General features: G+C 36.1%; 1 protein-coding gene and 1 long non-coding RNA gene across 2 annotated transcripts in view; one reads left to right on the top strand and one right to left on the bottom strand.

Annotated features, from left to right (window-relative positions):
* The window catches only part of NAMPT (nicotinamide phosphoribosyltransferase), a 40179-nt gene extending 25475 nt beyond the window's left edge, over window positions 1–14704 (top strand). Inside the window, exons 8-11 of the mRNA XM_052638503.1 lie at window positions 734–853; window positions 4429–4569; window positions 9086–9220; window positions 13354–14704. Coding sequence (XP_052494463.1) covers window positions 734–853; window positions 4429–4569; window positions 9086–9220; window positions 13354–13464 — 507 coding nt within the window. The 3' untranslated portion in view covers window positions 13465–14704. The remainder of the gene's footprint in view (window positions 1–733; window positions 854–4428; window positions 4570–9085; window positions 9221–13353) is intronic.
* Window positions 505–8603, bottom strand: LOC128046423 (uncharacterized). Its single transcript, XR_008199256.1, has 3 exons — window positions 8470–8603; window positions 1033–1094; window positions 505–559 (listed from the first exon to the last, which is right to left on the bottom strand). It is a non-coding gene; the product is annotated as an uncharacterized LOC128046423 (long non-coding RNA).
* Window positions 14705–17326: the final 2622 nt, after the last annotated feature.

Here is a 17326-nt window from a genome sequence, read left to right as displayed (position 1 = left end):
TTTTTCTGTTACCTAATAAAAATATACAAACCTAGTTTCAAGAATCAACTGAGTTACCATATAGAATTTTGTCATTGTTAGAATATTAAACCAGTTTATTTAGAAAAAGGGAGTGATTGTTGGGTAGAACCTTTGAATCTCTGAGGAAGCTTTCTGATAAATTTTCAGTCAGTGTTGAAGTATTTCAGCTGCTACCAAACTTTCAATAGTTAGTGAATGAGTTGCACAACTTGCATATTAAGCAATTTGGCTTAAAAAAAATTGGTGTCATTGTTAAGTGAGAAGGACTTCAGAAAATTCAGCTGGATTCATGTTTGAGTTATATCAGACAAATTGAATTATTGGCACAAGCAGAAAAAAATCCAAGTCAAAAGTATCATCATGAGTTTTTTAAATGATATTTTATATACCTTTTAAAAATATTATATTTACCATTGTAAATTCCTAATGTTAAAGGATTTCTTCCCTGAATCTAATTAGAAAAATGTGAGGGAAAAATACGTACGTTTTGAGCCACTTCACAGCATAAATTGACTTGATAGAAAATTGCATGCCTGTTCTAAAAATCAAATAGAATTGAGATGAAATTTTAGAAGGCTTATACATGGTAATATAAAATTTAAGTAATTAAATTTTTATATTCAAGATTGTTAGCAAAGTCTGTTTAACTTTGGAAAGTTTTTACACTTTTTTTCAGTCTTATTTTGTGTTGGATGTGTATTTTTCCAAACAGGTTTTGGATATTTTAGGTAAGAAGTTTCCTGTTACTGAGAACTCGAAGGGCTACAAGTTGCTACCACCTTATCTTAGAGTTATTCAAGGAGATGGAGTAGATATTAATACCTTACAAGAGGTATGTATTTTATATTAAAAAGTTTCAATAAGGCAATTCTTATAATTAAACTGTTTACTAATTTGATAACAATAACAATAATTTAAGTACAATTGTTACTCTTTTAGTAAGACAGTGTATGTCTTTTCTGTTAAATGCTTAAAATTTATGGATAATAGTAACTTAAAATATAGACGTACCAGCCAAACCATACTCCCAGTCCTCATTGGCCACCATGGATGATGAGCCCAAAGAAGTGTCACTAGGAATCAAGAAAATGCCGAGGAGTACTCTTTATATGTAAAACAAAAAGCCTTAACTTTTTGTTTCTTAACACTTTACAAATAGGTCTCAGTTTCAATAGAGTGGAACTTCACATACTCTAATAATGTGAAACCTGAATGATACTAGTCTTTTTGATACTGTCCTTTTTCAGATTTATAGAATGGTTTGTTACCTCCTCTAAATTTAGCATTGACTGTTATCACTATTATTGTTAGAGTTAGCCAAACAGTGTAAGTTTTATATTATCTTAAACCGTTTTCCTCTTTTGTTTCTCAAATAAGTTTCTAAAGAACTATAATTTTAATACTTAAAGCACTCCATAACAATTAAGACTATCACTGATACCATGATATAGATTGTCAACTGTGATAAAGCACTGACATTTTAATGTATACTAGTTTCAGATGATATCCACTTATATAACACAAGTTACCAAAAGAATTTTCTGTTTGAAAGGGTTGGTGTGGTTAGAGGAAGGTCAGTACTCCAGTTATGAACAGTTTGTTTTCTCAAGATTCATTTAAAAGAAAGAACTATTACATTTAACTCTCAGTACTTCTGTGGTGACATGTATTTAGAGTTCCAAATGAGGTCTGAAATAGATCTCTTAAAATAACAGAAATGAGGTTTCTTCCACCAGCTCTTCCAAACCGCCTTGCCTAAGATAAGTGGAAACTTCCCCAGCTCTTTTAAGACATTTGGTGTTGGGGCATTAGGGGCTTTGATGTACAAAGGAAGAAATAGAAGAAAAGTCTGCAGCAAAGAGGAGGACCTGAATATAGAAATCTCAGTTGGCATATTTAATTGCTGTTGTCTTCTAGCTCAGCTGAATTGAAGGTTTCTGACTTGGTGTCAGTTAAGAACTAGTACCCAACCTCTGTTTTAACAGGTCCCTTTCAGATGAAGAACCCTGGGCCAAGTATTGTATAAAAGAATATCTGCTAGCCCAGTGCTCTTCCCATTGCTTATCCCTGTCCTTCCTTGTTTAGGGGCAGCTCTTTAAGTTCGGTTATTCCATCAGGTATTTGAACTTCTCTTTAAAAACTGAAGCTCTTTGGCTTTTCTTTTTTTTTAAAGTTGAGAATCAGTTCAGAACTTGAACCTTTTTTTAAAAAATGACTCCATAAACAAAAAGTTAAATCCCAAGACACATAGTCTCTGGCATTGGTAAAACCTTAAACAGAATGGTCAGAGAATGAGTAGTTTGTGTTAATACGTGCACTCATTCCTTAAAGGATAATACCGGCTCTTGCTTCATATTGGAGGTGGGTCAAAATAAGTTTTTAGAAGCAAGGAAAGGAATTTATATAGACTTTTTGTCTAGTCAGGTTTCCTTTTAATTTGTATAGAATTTTTTTAAAGTAATATTTCCTCTAATTCTGTAACATCCAGTAACATTAATAGAAAAATTCACATAAACTTTAAATTGTCTAAATTTCGCAGCTTGTGATGGTGAAGCTGTATGGGAAGAACACCTTAAAGAAATTGGTCCTAAAAGACAGAATAAGACATTAGGTGGTACTGTTTTTTCTTGTGAATTCCTCATTCTTGTGCTTCTGAGGTGTACCTAACATCAGGTGACAGGTCTGAAACTGTTTTCTCTGTATTTTACCCAGATCTCCTTACCCTCCGTCTGTCGGTCTCCGTTTCTTTTACTCCATTTTTCTGTTCTACTCCTTGTGTTTCTTCCATGTTGAAATTCACTTATTAGAACTTTAATTTCACATTGTTTTATAAGGTCTTCATTATTGTTTTAGTTATACTTGGTTTACAGTTCAGTGAAAAAAACTCAGGGCCCTTGAGTATTTTGAGTTCAAGTGTACTAATAAAAAGACATCAGAATTACTTTAAAATAAATTGCATATGTCTCCATCTTGATTCCTGACATACAGCAGGAGCGTTAGACTGAGATTTAAAAAGAAAGTTGCATTTCTAAATGTGGATTTGTTAAAAGATGTAGGTCCTTGGAGTTTATACATTTGTATCTTATAATGTTGAAAATGAGACTTTCCTAGTGGCTCAGTGGTAAAGAATCTGCCTGCCAATGCAGGAGACATGGGTTCAAGCCCTGGATCAGGAAGATCCCCTGGAGAAGGAAATGGCAACCTACTCCACTATTCTTGCCTGGTAAATCCCATGGACAGAGAAACCTGTTGGGCTGCTTACTGTTCATGGGTGTTGCAAAAGTCAGGTATGACTTAGTGAATAAACAACAGCAACTATTCCTCATTTAGATAAGAGGTCATTTGAGACTCTTGGTATTGGGAAGTATATGACAAATCTGTATGAGTAATTTACATAAACCTATTAAACTTGATTTTTATTTTCTGCTCACTTCTGAAAGATCTGTTTAAATTTTAAAACCCCATACTTTATAATTACTTCCTTTTGACTAGTATGAAATTAAAAGAATGGTTATTAAACTTTATCTGCTACCTTCTACCATAAAAGTAATTGAGTATTTTACATAAGAAGACAGACACTAATTAACTAAGTCCTGCCTGGGAAAAAGAAATGCAAATGAGATTGATAATAAAGTAATAAATTAATGTAAATTTTAAATTATGTGTCCCTTGAAAGAAATAGTCCAGTTGTTAGAAGTCTGTGTTTATATAGGTCTCTCTTTCTGGCTTTTTAGATAATCATTTCCCCCAAAAATGATCCAGTGATAAATCTTTACTCCCAATCAGTTCATAGTTTTGTTTATGGCACTAGGGTACCAGCCCGGGTCAGACGACTGCCAGTGCCTCAACTCTTAAATTAGAGGGAGTATTTTACACTTTTTTTAAAATCACTAATATCTGATGATTTTAAGCGCCCCCATTACATGACTTGCACTGTGACATGTGACAACAAATTTATTAATGATGAGTAGAGTCACAGAATCTACTAATTTGGGGCAAATATCTGGGCCTCATTGCTTGTGCTACTGGCATCTGGGCAGTAAATTGAAGAGGTAGATGAGAGTTTACTCAAGTAACCTTGCGTATTGATGGCCATTTTTTTCTACCTCTCATTCCCTTTATTCCCCCAGACCTAAACCACAATCACTGATAACAGTACAAATTCAGGAACTTTGAATGAAATCCCCTCCTTCTACACTTAATCCTTGGGCTTCCCTTTTTGAGGTGGGTGGGTCTTTTAAAAGAGAAAAAGTGGGATGTAACTTCATGTAGGCTTTATTCGTAGCTCTTTATTTACTGTCTTATAGACAGCTTTAGATGGTTTATTCATCAGTACAGCCCATGGAAAAATAACTTCTTTCTACTTCCAAATTACCTGACTTTTTAAATTTTTCTTCTTTAATCTAGATTGTGGAAGGCATGAAGCAAAAAAAATGGAGTATTGAAAATGTTTCCTTCGGTTCTGGTGGAGCCTTGCTACAGAAGTTAACAAGAGATCTCTTGAATTGTTCCTTCAAATGTAGTTATGTTGTAACCAATGGCCTTGGGGTATGTCCTTAAACTTCTACTCTTGTGTAGTTATCATCTTCTTTATGTGTAGGCCTAGAATATGCCTAGAATACATATATTGAATGCAATAGTCGAAGGATAATATGGTCCTAAACTATTACTGTATTGTACCCCTGACAATACTCAGAAATGGAAAAAGTAAGAGATAGCAGGTGATAGCTTGACTTCAGAAACAAAGAAAGACTTAGAAAAAAGAGGAAAAGTGAGAGATAATTTAAGAGAGATGTTGCAGGTCAATTAATTTCTTCTCCTTCAGTATATACCTTTGAATCAAGAAGTTGAGCAAATTTGAGTGAGAATGTCAGCTCACCTGGGCTTCCCAGGTGGCGCTAGTGGTAAAGAACCTGCCTGCCAACACAGAAGATACAAGAGACTCGGGTTGGATCCCTGGGTCAGGAAGATCCCCTGGAGGAGGGCATGGCAACGCACTCCAGGATTCTTGCCTAGAGAATCCCTGTGGACAGAGGAGCCTGGCAGACTACAGTCCATGGGGTCACAAAGAGTCGGACACGACTGAAGCGGCTTAGCACGCACATACAATCACGTCAGCTAGCCATCATGCATTAAAGATAAGCAAATATGTAAACACTGTCAATGTTTTAGGAAGGTGAACTGTGAGGTTCGAGTTGTGACACTAGAATTATTTCCTGGTAGTCTTAGAAGGGGAAACCCAAGCTGCAGTCAGATGAACAACCAACTCTGTAGTAGCTCTTCACACGCACTTAGGAGTCTGTATCAAAGGGTGTGTGTTCAGTTCTGTCGCTAAGTCGTGTGTGACTCTTTGCGACCCCATGGACTTCAGTATACCAGGCCTCCCTGTCCATCACCAACTCCCGGAGCTTACTCAAACTCATGTCCCATCGAGTCGGTGATGCCATCTCATCCTCTGTCGTCCCCTTCTCTCCCGCCTTCAATCTTTCCCAGCATCAAGGTCTTTTCAAATGAGTCAGTTCTTCACATCAGGGTGGCCAAAGTTTTGGAGTTTCAGCTTCAACATCAGTCCTTCCAATGAATATTCAGGACTGATTTCCTCTAGGATGGACTGGTTGGATCTCCATGCTGTCCAAGGGACTCTCAAGAGTCTTCCCCAACACCACAGTTCAAAAGCATCAATTCTTCGGCACTCAGCTTTCTTCACGGTCCAACTCTCACATCCATACATGACCACAGGAAAAACCATAGCCTTGACTAGACGGACCTTAGTCGGCAAAGTAATGTCTCTGCTTTTGAATATACTGTCTAGGTTGGTCATAACTTTTCTTCCAAGGAATAAGCGTCTTTTAATTTCATGGCTGCAGTCACCATCTGCAGTGATTTTGGAGCCCAAAAAAATAAAGTCTGACACTGTTTCCACTGTTTCCCCATCTATTTCCCATGAAGTGATGGGACCAGATGCCATGATCTTCGTTTTCTGAAGGTTCTGAGGTTTAGGCCAACTTTTTCATTCTCCACTTTCACTTTCATCAAGAGGTTTTTTAGTTCCTCTTCACTTTCTGCCACAAGGGTGGTGTCATCTGCATATCTGAGGTTATTGATATTTCTCCCGGCAGTCTTGATTCCAGCTTGTGTTTCTTCCAGTCCAGCATTTCTCATGATGTACTCTGCATAGAAGTTAAATAAGCAGGGTGACAATATACAGCCTTGACACACTCCTTTTCCTATTTGGAACCAGTCTGTTGTTTATGTCCAGTTCTAACTGCTGCTTCCTGACCTGCATACAGATTTCTCAAGAGGCAGGTCAGGTGGTCTGGTATTCCTATCTCTTTCAGAATTTTCCACAGTTTATTGTGATCCACACAGTCAAAGCCTTTGGCATAGTCAATAAAGCAGAAATAGGTGTTTTTCTGGAACTCTCTTGCTTTTTCCATGATCCAGGAGATGTTGGCAATTTGATCTCTGGTTCCTCTGCCTTTTGTAAAACCAGCTTGAACATGTGGAAGTTCACGGTTCATGTATTGCTGAAGCCTGGCTTGGAGAATTTTGAGCATTACTTTACTAGCAAGTGAGATGAGTGCAATTGTGCGGTAGTTTGAGCATTCTTTGGCATTGCCTTTCTTTGGGATTGGAATGAAAACTGACCTTTTCCAGTCCTGTGGCCACTGCTGAGTTTTCCAAATGTGCTGGCATATTGAGTGCAGCACTTTCACAGCATCATCTTTCAGGATTTGAAACAGCTCCACTGGAATTCCATCACCTCCGCTAGTTTTGTTCGTACCAATGCTTTCCAAGGCCCACTTGACTTCACATTCCAGGATGTCTGGCTCGACATGAGTGATCACACCATCATGATTATCTGGGTCATGAAGATCTTTTGTACAGTTCTTCTGTGTATTCTTGCCACCTCTTCTTAATATCTTCTGCTTCTGTTAGGTCCAGACCATTTCTGTCCTTTACCAGGCCCATCTTTGCATGAAATGTTCCCTTGGTATCTCTAATTTTCTTGAAGAGATCTCTAGTCTTTCCCATTCTGTTGTTTTCCTCTATTTCTTTGCATTGATCGCTGAGGACGGCTTTCTTATCTCTTCTTGCTATTCTCTGGAACCCTGCATTCAGATGCTTATATCTTTCCTTTTCTCCTTTGCTTTTCACTTCTCTTCTTTTCACAGCTATTTGTAAGGCCTCCCCAGACAGCCATTTTGCTTTTTTGCATTTCTTTTCCATGGGGATGGTCTTGATCCCTGTCTCCTGGACAATGTCACGAACCTCATTCCATAGTTCATCAGGCACTCTATCCATCAGATCTAGGCCCTTAAATCTACTTCTTACTTCCACTGTATAGTCATAAGGGATTTGATTTAGGTTCTACCTGAATGGTCTAGCGGTCTTCCCTACTTTCTTCAATTTGAGTCTGAATTTGGTAATAAGGAGTTCATGATCTGAGCCACAGTCATCCCCTGGTCTTGTTTTTGTTGACTGTATAGGGCTTCTCCACCTTTGGCTGCAAAGAATATAATCAATCTGATTTCGGTGTTGACCATCTGGTGATGTCCATGTGTAGAGTCTTCTCTTGTGTTGTTGGAAGAGGGTGTTTGCTATGACCAGTGCATTTTCTTGGCAAAACTCTATTAGTCTTTGCCCTGCTTCATTCTGCATTCCAAGGCCAAATTTGCCTGGTACTCCAGGTGTTTCTTGACTTCCTACTTTTGCATTCCAGTCCCCTATAATGAAAAGGACATCGTTTTTGGGTGTTAGTTCAAAAAGGTCTTGTAGGTCTTCATAAAACCATTCAACTTCAGCTTCTTCAGCGTTACTGGTTGGGGCATAGATTTGGATTACCACGATATTGAATGGTTTGCCTTGGAGACGAACAGAAATCATCCTGTCGTTTTTGAGATTGCATCCAAGTACTGCGTTTCGGACTCTTTTGTTGACCATGATGGCTACTGCATTTCTTCTGAGGGATTCCTGCCCGCAGTAGATGATAATAATGGTCATCTGAGTTAAATTCACCCGTTCCAGTCCATTTTAGTTCGCTGATTCCTAGAATGTCGATGTTCACTCTTGCTATCTCTTGTTTGACCACCTCCAGTTTGCCTTGATTCATGGACCTGACATTCCAGGTTCTTATGCAATATTGCTCTTCACAGCATCGTACCTTGCTTCTATTACCAGTCACATCCACAGCTGGGTATTGTTTTTGCTTTGGCTTCATCCCTTCATTCTTTCTGGAGTTATTTCTCCACTGATCTCCAGTAGCATATTGGCCACTTACTGACCTGGGGAGTTCCTCTTTCAATGTCCTATCATTTTGCCTTTACATACTGTTCATCGGGTTCTCAAGGCAAGAATACTGAAGTGGCTTGCCATTCCCTTCTCCACTGGATGATACGTGTAAGGGACCCTAAAGACCCTTGGGTTGATTTCCCTGCCTTAGTTTACCTCCATCATTCTTTGGCGCGGTCTAGATTTCCTTCCTCTGCTCCTCCAGTTGCCTTCTGCCTTTCTGATCCTAAAACACTGTGCTCTAGGTCTCTAGGTCCTCAAGGTTGTCTTTACTTCTCATGGTAACAAGATATCACTAATAGAATAAAAAGGAATAAAAGGGGGAAAGTTATGAAGTGGGCAAGCCTTTACTGTAGTAAAATCCTAGTACCCTTGCCACAGATTATAGAGTTGACATGGATTTATTTTTCAGTAACATGCATGTGGTCTACTTAGATCAGTTTAAGGGCGATGCATAATAGAAAAGGGGATACTTTTAGGGTCACATTGTTGACCTCAAGACTTACCTCAGATGGAGTTATTAGTATTCTGCACTAGTATGAAAGGATTTCAAAGATTTGGATTTGGTTCATACCTTTTTCCTGACAGAGGACTCTCTCCTCCACAACAGGCTAGAGTTATATCTCTAAGAGCTAGATGTAGATTGGTTTAGTTATACCTGCAAAGTACCTTAAAATTTATATAAATTTTATATATACTTTTTTTAATGCGAGTTGAGTGAACATTTCTGATGATTAATCTTCTATTTTTCTAACTTTAATTTGGATTCCAGATTAACGTCTTCAAGGATCCAGTTGCTGATCCCAACAAAAGGTCCAAAAAGGGCCGATTATCTTTACATAGGACACCAGCAGGAAATTTTGTTACACTTGAGGAAGGAAAAGGAGACCTTGAAGAATATGGTCATGTATGTATTATGCTGATTGGGGTTTGTTTTGTTTTTTAAACAGTAATAAGTTCACTTTTCAAATTAAGAAAGGAGGCTTTTGTGTTTAAAATTATTTTCAGAAAAGTCTTTTCTTGGAGGACGAGTGTTATTATAAAATGTTTACAATTGCTGACCTAGCCTACCAAAATAAGATGAAAAATAAGAAATGGCTAGATTTAAATATGAGACCTTTACATTGGGTGAAATATTTTATAAGGAAAAAAAATGGTGTTCCATATACTTACCAGAAGAGAGTGATTGAGCTTCAATAAGTGTGTGTATTTGATCTTACTCGTATTGCCAATTAGCAGTGCATCAATTCTGAACAGGAATAGTTAGGAATACTTAAAGGATGCTGGTCTTAGACTATTCATAGCTGTCTATGTTACAGTAAAACCGTGGTAATTTTAGTAGATGAAAGAAGGGCTTTCCAAATTCCAAGATGTTGTTAAAGATGATTCCATTTTTTCAAAACAATAGAATCCAGTTCAGATGGTTTTCTTTAGTTTAATTCTCACTGCAACATCTATGGGCTAAAAAGGCAAATTATGTCATCTTAATAGTGTAAGATATAAAAACAGCCTTGCTTCAGATTATAACTAATAAATGAACCAAGTTTTCTGATTTAAGTCAACCAAGCTAGAAATATTTATAGTATGCTTAAAGTAGTCTGTATGCTCATTGACATAGAAAATTACACTTATATTCAACTTCTAGTTTTTATTAATAAGCCACTGGATTAAATAAGAAAATACTCCTTTTTAGAAGGGAATTACTCATAATTGATAAAAATTATAAAAAATTTGTTTTTATTGATTATATAATAAAATTGATTCTATTTTTTTAACTTTTGATTCTTTATACTACATATATTCTGCTTATGTTACTTTTATTATACTCTTTTAAGATTTTAAGCCATAATCATCACAGTAAGATTTTTCTGTTATCTTTAATGAGAAATATGTACAAGTTCCTAAAACTTTTAGAATTAGATTTGTTTATATATAGCCTGTTACGCAGCCTTCATTTAACTCTTTTGCTACTGAGACTTTGCTGTATTAGTTTACCTCAGATGATGGACAAAAGTTACTTTAGACATGGTCATAACTGTGACTAAAACAAGACATTGGTTTTAAGAGTATGTGGATTATACTCTAGAACATTTGAGTCAGTAAGCCATTTATGATCATCTAGACATTTTGATTTAACAGGAACCACCCTTCCTCAATAGATTGTATTTAAATTTTCATAGTTAAATTCATAAAGAAAATGCCACAGCAAGAGCAGTGTGATTGGAAGCAACACACAGAAGACCATGAACTCAACTCCTCTTATGGGCATGCCAAAATTATAATTATTTACAGGACAAATATTGATGAGAAAGAGCAGAATCTACCAGGAAAAGATCTACAACTAAGAAGGAACTATGACAAGACAGGAGGGGCAGAATCACCATGTAGTCAAGACCCATATCCACAAGTGGGCAGCCCATAGGAGAATAATTACAGAGGTTCTTCCAAAGAAACAAGGGGTCTGAACCCCACCTCAGCCTCCCCAACCTGGGGAGCCTTGCATTCCAGAGAGCCCCAAAAGAATCAAATTCAAAGAGGACCACGCCAAGACACATGGTAATTAAAATGGCAAAAATTAAAGAGAATATTAAAAGCAGCAAGGGAAAAGGAACAACTTACACACACACAGGAACTCTCATAAGGTTGTAATCTGACTTTTCAGCAGAAATTCTGCTGGTGAGAGGGATGGCACAATATATTTAAAGTGATGACAGAGTAAAACCTACAACCAAGAATATTCTACCTGAGAAGACTTTCATTTAGATTTGATGAAGAGATCAAAAGATGAGCTGAAGTTCAGTATCACCAAACCAGCTTTACAAGAAATGTTAATAGGAGTAATCTAAGCAGGGGAGGAAAATGCTGTAACTAGAAACATAATAATTACAAAAGGAAAAACCTTGTCAGTAAAGGCAAATGTATAGTAAAGGTAGCAAATCAAGCGTCCACTAAGGAAGTTTAAAAGACAGTAAAATCATCTACATCTGCAATAGCAGTTCAGTGATACACAAAATGAGATGTAAAATATGTCAAAAGCAGTAATGAACCTAAATGGAAGACATGATTCCATGAAACTCCTAGAAAAGAACACTCCCCAATGTAAATCATAGAAATGTTTTCTTAGATCAGTCTCCCAAGGCAAAATCAATAAAAGCAGAAATAAACAAGTGGAATCTAATCAAAAGCTTTTGTACAGCAAAGGAAACCTACCAAAACAAAAAGACAACCTACAGAATGGGAAAGTATTTGCAAATATGACCAGTAAGGGGTTAATATCCAAAATACCCAAGAACCTCATGTAACTTAATATCAAAAAACAATCCAGTCAAAAAATGGGCAGAAGAACTGAATAGAGATTTTTTCCAAAGAAGTCATACAGATGGCTAACAGCTATGTGAAAAGATGTTCAACATCGCTGACTGTTAGGAAAATGCACACCAGAACCACAAAAAGGTATCACCTCACACCTGTCAGAATAACAGCTGTCTTCCAAAAGTCTACAAATAACAACTGTTGGAAAGAATTTGGAGAAAAGAGAACCCTCATACACTGTTGGTGGGAATGTTAACAGGTACAGCCACTATGGAGATTCCTCCAGAAACTAAAAATAGAACTATGATATGATTTAGCAATTGCATTTCTGGGTATATATCCAAAGAAAATGAAAGCACTGATTTGAAACGTGTTCATGAAATAATAAACCCATACATGAAATAATAGCACCATTATTTACAGTAATCCAAGATATGGAAGCAACCTAAGTGTCCATCAACAAATGAATGGGTAAAGAAAATGTGGTGCATGCAACACATGGTGAAATATTACTCAGCTGTTAAAAGTGAAATCTTGTCATTTGAAACAACATCAGTGGACCTGGAGGGTATTATGCCATGTGAAATAAGTCAGAGAAAGATACTGAATGTTATTACTTGTAAAAGGAATCTAAAAAATAAATGAATATAATGAAACAGAAGTAGTGTCACAGATACAGACAACAAATTAGTGTTTACCAGTGGGGAGAGGGAAGCAGGGAGGGGTAAGTAGGGGAATAGGAGGTACAAACTTCTATGTATAAAATAAGTAAGGTACAAAGACATACTGTACAGCACAGGGAATATAGCCAATATTTTATAATAATTTTAAGTGGTTTATAATCTACTAAACCATTACATTGTACACCTGAAACTAATATTGTAAATCAACTATATTTCAATGAAAAAGGATAAAAAGGAAACAACATAGTGACAGAAATATTAGATAATGTTATATGCTCACCTTCAGATGAAATGAAAAACTTTGGCACAATAGATTACTTCTATGGATTTTTCAAGAAAAACTAGAGGCAGATAATTCCTTACTAAAACAGGAATGCTTTGCCAGACTCAAAAGGGAATTTAGTCCTAATTCTCTTAATTTGTCTTTGCTATTTTTGTATGGATCAAATGGATTACATGTGTCAGTGACTTCTGGAATATACATAGTCTTTAAAATCAGTGACTATGTATTAGTCAAGAAATCAGTATCTATTAATGTTTCTGTTTGGGTTTGGTTTCTTATTTTTAGGGTTGACTTTTGTTTGTTTTAAGGCAAAAGCTTATGATTAGTAAGTTTAGTAAATTCCAGGTTGATAAGTTTAACCGGTGTCAAGTCTCTTGGCTAGGAACAGAGATGGTCTGGCAGGCTTTCCTTGCTGATCTGTCCGTCAGGATTATTAGCGACAGCCATAGTGCTTCTGGGCAGCCAAAGCAGTAAGCATCTACTAGATTTGTTTTGCCTTTAAGGAAAACTGTTTTAAGAATGTAATACTTGAATCATTCCTTTTCAGAAAGTTAAACATGTCTACATTCCATTTTAGATCCGGGTCTTGCCTCGTCTGCCTGCTCCATCAGCATCCTTTCTATATAAAATCATTTCATAATGTGAACATTATCAGCATCTCTGTATTTGACTATTGAGTCTAATTCATCTAAGCATTACTGAAAATTTTTGTTTGATAGCCTAATATAACCATTAAATTTCAATATTGTTATATTTGTGCAGGATCTTCTTCACACTGTCTTCAAGAATGGGAAGGTGACAAAAAGCTATTCTTTCGATGAAGTAAGAAAAAATGCACAGCTGAATATCGAACTGGAAGCAGCACCTCATTAGGCTGTTTTATGACTGGGGGTGTGTGTGTGTGCGCCTGCGTATGCGTGTGTGTGTGTTTACGTGCATGCACACACGTGTACCCCTGTGTGTGTGAGTATGTAATACATAATGTTTATTGTACAGATGTGTGGGGGTTCTTTGTGTTTTATGATACATTACAGCCAAATTATTTGTTGGTTTATGGACATACTGCCCTTTTCATTTTTTCTTTTTTCCAGTGTTTAGGTGATCTCAAATTAGAAAATGCTCTTAACCATGTAAAAGATAATTGCTAAAGTAAGCTTTTTAGGGCCCTTTGCCAATAGATAGTAATTCAATCTGGTATTGATCTTTTCACAAACAACCAAGAAACTTTTATATATAACTGAAGATCACATAAAAACAGATTTGCATAAAATTATCATGATTGCTTTATGTTTATATTTAACTTGTATTTTTGTACAAACAGATTGTGTAAGATATATTTAAAGTTTCAGTGATTTAACAGTCTTTCCAACTTTTCATGATTTTTATGAGCACAGACTTTCAAGAAAATACTTGAAAATACATTGCCTTTTGTCCATTAATCAGCAAATAAAACATGGCCTTAACAAAGTTGTTTGTGTTATTGTACAATTTGAAATTATGTCAGGACATACCCAACAGAATTACTAAACCTCACTGCCCCTTGTAAACTATGTATTAATCATTCTACATTAAAGAAAATAATGGTTCTTACTGGAATGTCTAGGCACTGTACAGTGATTATACAAGTTGGTCATTGTATTGTACCAGTGAAATGCCAAATTGACAGGCCTGTACTGCAGTTTTATATGTCAGATATTGCCTGTGGCTCTGCACCTCAAGATTTTAAGGAGATTTTTAGAGAGAATTTCTGCTTACACTATAGAATATATACATAAATGTAAAATATTGACAAATACGGAAGTAATTATTTTAAAGTAATTACACTTCTGAATTTATTTTTCCTATTCTATAGTTGCTATGACTGAAATGAATTAGTGGAATGGGTAGTGAGTGTACTTATTTTAGATGTTTTGATTGTTATATTTTTCATTATTAAGTTTTTCAAAAATTAAATTGGATATTCGATTTTATGGACATCACTTACTAATTTTAAACTGAATCCCTCAATAAATAATGCTCAAGCAAGTACTTACTTAAATGAAGATAAATTATCCCAAATGAAAAATAAAATGACATGAGTTTGAAAAGAAGAACCTGATCCCACAGTGGTAATTTGGCTGAATCCGAAGTGTTCAACACTGACATGTTCTAGAGCGATTAACTGCTAGATTCTGAGTCAGTCATCACACCTGACTAGAGACCAGGGTTTTGTAGATTCCTTTCTGTTCTAAGGCTGTGGCCAGCAGGCCAAATTCGGTCTATTTTTTTGTAAATACATATCGTCTATGACTGCTTTCTCACAACAACAGTAGAAGTTGAATCATTGCAATAGTGATCCTACAACCCAGAAAGCCTGAAATGTTTATTATCCGGCCCTTTATAGAAAAGTATGTTAACCCCTGTGGTAAGAAAAAGAGTGTGCCTTGATATGTAGAGTTTTTCTCTTTTGTCTTCTCTTTTTTCATTTAAGAGTCTGATATTAGAAGACTATTTAGAAAAGCTTTAACAATATGACGTTAAAGTGAAATTTTACAAATTGAAAAGCCATATATTATTTGTCCTAAACAGTTACATGAGAAGGTATTTTATCACTAGAGTAATCTAATTAGAGATGTTATCTTTATTAAGCCTCTTTTATAAGCATTATTAAGAAGATGGGGTTTTACAGATTATCTAATCACTTGTCTAATAAGAACAGTGGGCATCAGCCATACTCCTAGGAAAAGTTTTCATCCTGTATTCCCACCCCTGGTAAAAAATAATTTTAAAGTGATTACTGTTTTTTAAATGTATCCAAGTGAAGAGTAATAGTAAGAAGAACACATAGTTTCTTCATAAAATGTGCTAAGGGGCTTACAGCAAAGGGGACGAAATTTACCGATAACTTTGATAACCACTCCTAATTTTGATTTTATTGAACATTGGAATTACACTATAGACAACAGTCTTTGTACACTGAATTTCAGCAATTGCAGAGTATCTAGAAGGGTTTTATTTTAATACTTTTCACTGAATGCTAAAATCTGTACATTTGTACATGGCCAGTGATTGGGGGGATGGAATGATTAACTGTGTTAGCTTTCAGCCACTTGGAATTGATTAATCCCAAATCTCCATCACATAAGCACTTAGTATTTTGGCCATCTCCACTCTGAGAAGCAAACATGGATACCAAATAGAGCTCTATTGTGTCACCCGTAAATCAGCTTAATCTTTCAGATAAAAGCAAATGGCATGTATGAGTTTGCTCTAAATCATTAGATTTGCAGTTAGCAATTAATCCCCCTCAATTCATAATATGAAATATTTGTATTTTAAATAGAAGATAGGAGTTCTGCATTAAGACTCTTTATTTGTACTCTATAAAGTAAAATGGTTTTAATGATTATCCCTTATTTCTTTTCTTGAAATAAGTTGTTATGAAAATTTTATAAGGAAATCCATCTTGGAAAACTAGAAAGAGAAAACAGCAAGGTAATTATTGTTCTGTTTGCCATAATTTAGAATTCAAACTTAAACAAGTATTTTGTAGTTTTACATTCCTTTTTAACCCATTCAGTGGAGAATGTCAGCTTTTCTCCCTAGTTGTATGTTAAATCAATCTAATATGTATTCAGCATCAAAGATAAACATGTAATAAACATGGAAATAAAGTTTAGCTCTATTAGTGAAATGTTAAATTTGACTGTGTGCTTCAAATAATGGCATTTCCAGAGTTATCTTTTTTAGGTATTCTTCCAGTTCAAAGAATTAAGAGAATGAAAGAGGGAGAAATTTCTAGGATGACTCTTACTTTCTACCTTGTGTAGCATATGGCAGTGCCTTTTAGTAAAGACACTGGAGGGAGATCAGATTGGGGGGCAGAGAGCACAATTCGTCAGATAAGATTTGAGGTGCCCTCTCAGACATTTAAATGTGAGTTTTAGGTAGTTGGAGACAGAGATTTGGACATGAATTTGATGTATAGATGATCAGTGGAGACATAAGAAGATATGTCTCTCGGCAGGGTTTAGAGTATGGCATAAACAAACCACAGGCTATAGGCCAAATCCAGCCCACCATCTGTTTTCTAAATAAAGTTTTGTTGGTATACAACCACATCGATTAATTTAATTATTGTTCATGGCTGTTTTCATGCCACAGTGGCAGAGTTGATTAGTTGTGACAGACTTTATGGCCTGCAAAGCCTAAAATAATTTATTATATGGCCCTTTAAACAAAAATGCATGAATCTCTACTATAAAGAAAAAAGGGCAAAAACATAAGTATTTTCAAAAGTTACGTGGCAGATGAGCCAGCAAAGGAGACTGACAAGCAGTAGCTAAAGAGGTTAAAGCCAGGAAGAGAATCATGAAAGCCCAGGGGAGAGGCATTTTCCTGCACAGGTGTTGAATACTACCGAGAGATCAAGTGCAGTGAGGGATGTAAAAGCAGCTATTGGATTTGACCTCTTGGTAGCAATAGGCAGCTTAGAGACATTCTCTCTCAGTAGTAGAGGAGGTGGAGGTCAGAAAGAAGCTACCTTACACACCTCCTGAGTGCTGGATGTACAGAGGAGGAGCAAGTGAGGCAACAGGGTCTCCCTTTCCCTTTGTTGTAGCGACTACTTTGTCTCTGAGAAGGATGTGGGAAAACGGAAGAAGTTGAAGACCAAAGAGTTAGAGATCAGTATGGTATTGGGTTCCAAAAAAGGTGGAGGACCATGGAGTCCAAAGCACAGGTGAAAAGATTGACT

This window comes from Budorcas taxicolor, chromosome 4 (genome assembly GCF_023091745.1).
Source record: "Budorcas taxicolor isolate Tak-1 chromosome 4, Takin1.1, whole genome shotgun sequence".
NCBI lineage: Eukaryota > Metazoa > Chordata > Mammalia > Artiodactyla > Bovidae > Budorcas > Budorcas taxicolor.
This window is presented reverse-complemented; position numbering and strand designations above follow the sequence as displayed.